Raw genomic sequence first — 6,000 nt, forward strand, 5'->3', positions numbered from 1 at the left:
AATGAAAATTTTAAAATTTAAATGTTATTTATAAGATATTACGGCGTGATATACACTGAAGAATTCTATTTATTTTACTAAGTTTCAACGCAAAGATGGTTGAAGCATAGCTGGACTTCACATCATTAAAACCCCACAAAACTTGGAGCTTTCCTCCTCGTCAATGGAGTCGCTTTCTTTTCTAACCGAACCTACACGCACACCCACCCCTACGCAAACGCTCTCTCACCTCTAAACCTCACCGGTCAACACACAGAATCTCTCCTTCCCACCTAAACTCCCAATTTTCCAAAAGCAGTTGTGAATTAGGTCCATCGCATCACCTCGATCCATATATGTATGTATACGGAACTCCGCCATTTTTCGGATCTCTATCTCACCATTCAAACGTAAAGCCGATAATATGTTTCTTTTTACCGCCATATTCACCCACCTGACTTCCTCTTCTCGGTGGCCATTCCTCGTCTATGCTGCCACCTGGACAGCTATCCTCACCGTGGTGGTGGCAGTGGCGTCGTTCGCGCCGGAGGTTGCCTTCGTGTCTGCAATATCTTCGTCCTCTTTTTTCTCGACAGCGTGCGAGACGGACGGATCCGTAAGAATGCCGTTGGATGTGCCGGGAGAGACCCTGTGCTTACCGGCCAACCTGTTCAGCAGGTCTAAGATTGATTTCATCGTTCCTCCGGTCTTTGCAGCGGTGGTCGTGGCTGCGTCTGCTTGCTTGGTCCGGGCAACGTTCGTTTGGGATGACGATGAAACCCATTAGTATTAAAAGTTTTGATACTTTGCAATTTGATTCATAAATATACTGCTTATTGTAAAAGGTTAGGGGGAAGTTGGGAAGTAAATGGAAATTTTGAATTTGAGATAAAAGTTTAGAATATTTTTATTATTTTAAGATTTGAAAAAGTTGTATTGAGATTTAAAAAGGTTAAATTGTTTATTATATTTTGTGTGAAAATTTTTGATATCATCTTACTTTCAAATTGGCTCTAAACGCTACCGCTTCTTAATTTATATCACTCACTTTACCTTTTTGATATCATGTGATTTATTAAAAAAAAAATAATTAAAAAAAAATAATTAAGTAATCTAAGATTTTAGTACACATTTGAGATTAAAGTAAGAAATATAATTTATAACTTTAGAGTTTATAACTAATAATTTAATTAATAAGTTTTATTATTAAAATATTATTTACCTTTTAGTAATCCTAATAAGCACTTTCAAAATATTATATTTGTTTAGAAATAAATTTAAAAAATAATTTCTAAAGTAGAAATGACTATCATTTAATTTTTTTAAAGATTATCATTATATCCTTAAAAGTTTAAAAGTTGTAATTATTTTTAAAATTGTATGAACATTTTTGCCTATTACCAGTTTTTTTTTTTTTTTTTTTAAATTGAAACTACATTCTAGATTATCAGAAAAAGAACGTTTGAATAAAAGTATTAAAAATATGCTTAATTTTTTTTAAAATATACTTTTTAACTTATTTGAGAGTAAAATATACTTTAATATGTAATTCTCAAACAATTTAATTTTTTTTATTAAAAAGCTTTTAAAACTATTTAAGAAATTTTTAAGACTCCTAACCTAACTCCAAACAAGGCCTTAATTTTTATCAATTTATATTTTAAGACATTATTTTATTTTGAATATATATTTTTCAAATTTTTTAAAAAATCATAACTCATTGTAAAATTAGAATGCATATAAAAAAAAAATACAAAATACAAATAGATTTAATATAAATTAATATGTCAGATTTTTATATTAATGGCGTTTAGTGCTTATTTTGGATTGCTTTAGGTAGTTGTAGAGTTATGTCAAAAAGTTATACTAAACGGTAAGCATACGCTTAAAGTGCTTTAAAGTTGGTGCAGTAATTTTCAACTTAAGTTTCGCTATTTACAAATAAAATTACATATTAATTTATATATTAATATTAATTTATTTATATTTAAAATTTAAATTAATATTATTTTAATAAAATTTATTTTTTGACTAATTATATTATATTAATATATATATTAATATATAATTGTGTTTGTAATTAGATTTTTTCTTTCAACATTAGTGACATGACTTTTTCCATTGAAGTACTTATCCAAACTTCTACACAACATTTATAGCTTTATTAGTAATTTTTTAAGTAGCATTAAATATTTAATAAATATTAAATACTGTTATGCATAATCGAATTTGTAGAGGCAATATGCACTAATATGATGTGACATGGTACCATAAGTTTCAGTTAAAAAAAAAGAAAAAAAGGCTTCCCAAGTACAGATCTCAATTCTCCTCTCTCGGTAACAAGGGATAACTTTAAAAAAAGTAGTGTTTCATCTTCCCGATCCCTAACAAATTATTCTTAGCTCTGAAGCGGTTCTAGTTGCATATCTTGATCGGTGCCAACTCGAATTCCAGGATAGCAAACGAATCTAAAACTAAAATCCCAATTGTTACACTTAGCTCGTGGTATCCAGTCCGTGGGTAAAACCAACATCATCACTCGCTTCATGTACGACAAGTTCGACAACACCTATCAAGTTGAAGTTTGTTGAACCAAATAGGGGTGGGCAGCGGGGCCCCGTTACCCGCTGCCCCGCCCCGTTCGCCCCGTCCCCGCATAGTGTGGGGCGGGGCATCCGCACCGTCAGGGCCGGGGCGGGGCCCCCCGGCCCGTAAGCTGTAACCCAGCGGGGGCGGGGGACGGGGACGGACCCCCCCGGTCTGTTTTTCCCCCGCCCCGTATCATATATAATATATATTATATATATATATAAGTTTAAGCCGGAGATAGGTGAAGGGAAAGTAGGCGGGTTCGTCCCCAATTGCCCCTCGCAGCAGTTCTTCCTCGTTGGATCTCCGAGCTGCATCTTGGACCAACAACCGGCCCCCCGCCGATTCCATCGCCTCCGTTTCCCCGTAAGTTCCTCTGTAAACGATTTCAAATTCGAATAAACACTCTGCCCATTTGACTTCTCTCTTTCTCGGTTAATCTCTCAACACTCTTCAATCTGTGTGCCACTCTCAAGTTTAGGCTTTGTTTCTTATGAAGATGAAACGAAGAAACGAGGACTGCCCCCCCACCCCGTCCCGCATCACAGAGGAATATCAGAAACGAATAAACGAGGACTGCCCCCCCAGTCCGTCCGGCAAGTGACGTTCTCGAAGCGGAAGGGCGGGCTGATGAAGAAGGCTCGCGAACTCGCCGTGCTCTGCCACGCCGGCAAGTGACTTATACCCCTTACCCCTTCCCCCCCCCCCCCCCCCCCCCCCCCCCCCCCGCGTCCGAGACCCCGAAACCCATACCCAGAAAGTTTCTCCCGAGTCCCTCCCCTCCCCTCCTCCCTCTGCCACGCCGTCCCTCCTCCCTCTGCCACGCTGTCCCTCCTCTCTCTGCCACGCCGGACGCACGCCCAGAAGGGGGGTGCGGGGGGCCGGACGGACTGCCCCCCCACCCCGTACCCCGTCATGCGGGACGGGGTACCCCGCCCCCGCACACAGGAGGCGGGGGACGGGGGGGATTTTCCCCATCCGCCCCATGCGGGGGCGGGGGGCGGGGGGGTGCCTACCCCGCACCGTATGGTGCGGGTAGCACCCCTACCCGAAAATAAACACCTCAGTTTGCTGATCTTCTTAGGAATGGGAGGTTTGGAAAAGTTTTTTCCTTGAAAGAGAGAGATCTTATTCGCTCTGTATGGTCCTTGTGTTTTGGGGTGGTCCAAAGCTCCGACCACTCTCACTCTGTCTGAGCTTTGACATTACTTCGACTTTAATGGAATCGGAGCTTTCGAAAATTAGAGTTAGAGTTGGAGTTACTCTGACACTGACACTACTTAAAAAAAAAAAATGGTCTAATAAAATCGTTTCATTCTCACCTCTTCTCGCACAAGAACTCTCTCTCTCCTCTGATCCTCCTTCTCCAACTCTTCTCTCCCTCGTCGCTTGCACCACCGCCAGCCATTATAGAGAGAACTCCATTTGCCATTCATTTTTGTAAGACATACAGCTTATTTTTGTTAAGGGTTTTAATTGTTTGTTAATTTAATGATTTAGGATTAAAAAATTCTTGCAGTTTTTTTGTGAAATTTTTTATTTTTGTGATTTTTGACATTTTTGTTGTTGATTTATTGTTTGAACAAGGGGATTTCTATTTTTAGGGTTTTAGTCATGAGATTTGAGGGATTTTGTTTGAAGAAAATCAAATAGTGCCATTTAGACAACGTTCACTTGATGTTCACTCTAGTGTGACTCGAATGAACATCACACAGATTGTTCGCTCGAGCCTTCGCTCAAGTGTGTGTGATGTTCGCTCGAGCCTTCGCTCAAGTGTGGCTCCAGTGGACGTTTAATTTTTTATTTTATTTAATTTTAAAACCACAAACACGGCTAGACACATTTTTTTGCTTTTCAATATGTTTCCAATGTGTAGATAATTTTTAGAATATGTTAAATGACGGTTGTTTGTTAGTTGTTTTAGATTATTTTCATAGCAAATTATGAATGCTACACCATCTCGCAGTGATTCTCCACAAGAGGATGATGTGCAGCCGTTGGCGTCACTGACAGGTACTTCGAGCTGTAGACCCCCATTTAGAACAGCTCCCTCTTGTGTAAGTAGTCGAGTCCCAATAGATCTAGAAGATATTGATATGCTTAATGAGGAGGAGGAGTTGATGAATGTTAAAGCCGATTAACCAGCATGACCTAGTAAAAAAATGTTGTGGACATGAGAACATTTCACTAGAGTTCCTGATGATCATGGGAACCCACAGGCTCGATGCCACTATTGTGGAAAATTATGCAGTTGTCATTCGAAGAAGCAAGGTACGTCAGTATCAATAGCACATATTACATGTTGCCAGTGATATAAATTACACAAAGGGTTGATGGCAGTTGATTAGACCAAACTGAGTTACAAGACTTCTATGGCCACTGATGGCACGAAGATTAAGAAGCTTTCAATATCTCAATACAATGAGAAGATATTGAATAATGTTCGTGTGGAGATGATCATCGCTGATGAGATGCCTTTTACCACGATTAACAAAGCATGCTTCCACAAATTTGTGTAGAGTTTAGAGCCACAATTTTCCAAACCTTCACAGTATATGGTGATACGTGATTGTTTGAAGAGGCAAGCCAATAAGAAAACAATGATGAAGGAAATGTTTGTTATCATTCGTTAGAGAGTGTTATTTACAACTGATACGTTGACCTTCATACAGAATGTAGGCTACATATGTATCACAACTCCATTTATTGACAGTTAGTGAATGTTGCAGAAGAAGATTATTGGCTTTAAAGAAATTATTGATCACAATGGTTCATCCATTAGTAAGGAGACGAATAATTGTATAAAGGATTGGGGGGCCAGAAAATTGATTTGTATTACAGTTGACAATGCCAGTATGAATGACATTGCCATTGATTGGTATAAGTGGATACGACAATAAATGAGGAGATCATTCGTGAGCACCATTTTATCCTTATTTGATGTTGTGCTCATATCATCTACCTCATAGTTTCTGAGGGGTTGAAGGAAGTTGATGATTCTATTACTAAAGTCCAGAACCTTGTGAGATATGTGGGAGCTTCCCCCCAGCGGCTCCGCCAGTTTAAGGCAATAGCCGAATAGCATGAGATTCCATCTTCCAGTATGTTGCAATTAGACATTTTGACTTAATGGAACTCTACATACATGATGTTAAATGTAATGTAGAAGTACTAACCAGTGTTCAAGCAGATGGAGGCCAAGGATGAGGGCATGAGATATGCTTTATTGGAGTTAGGTGGGGGGAGAAGAGCAGTGCGCCAGACACAATTGATTAGGCATGTCAGGTATTTTATTCAATTTTTTAAATTATTTTAAGACAAAACTATATGGATATTTGGAACAAGATATCCTACTGCAAACATATTCTTTGAGGGGAGCTCTTGATGCTTTTTTACTACTTGTAACAAAGTTGTGCTGACAATGTGAGTTTG

At 38.7% G+C, this 6,000-nt stretch overlaps 1 protein-coding gene across 1 annotated transcript; it reads left to right on the top strand.

Annotated features, from left to right (window-relative positions):
- Positions 1-114: 114 nt before the first annotated feature.
- LOC122277451 lies at positions 115-946 on the top strand. Its single transcript, XM_043087425.1, has one exon. It carries the CDS (start codon positions 404-406, stop codon positions 764-766), a length of 363 nt encoding a protein of 120 aa, XP_042943359.1. The 5' UTR covers positions 115-403; the 3' UTR covers positions 767-946.
- Positions 947-6,000: the final 5,054 nt, after the last annotated feature.

This window comes from Carya illinoinensis, chromosome 9 (genome assembly GCF_018687715.1).
Source record: "Carya illinoinensis cultivar Pawnee chromosome 9, C.illinoinensisPawnee_v1, whole genome shotgun sequence".
Classification (NCBI taxonomy): Eukaryota; Viridiplantae; Streptophyta; class Magnoliopsida; order Fagales; family Juglandaceae; genus Carya; species Carya illinoinensis.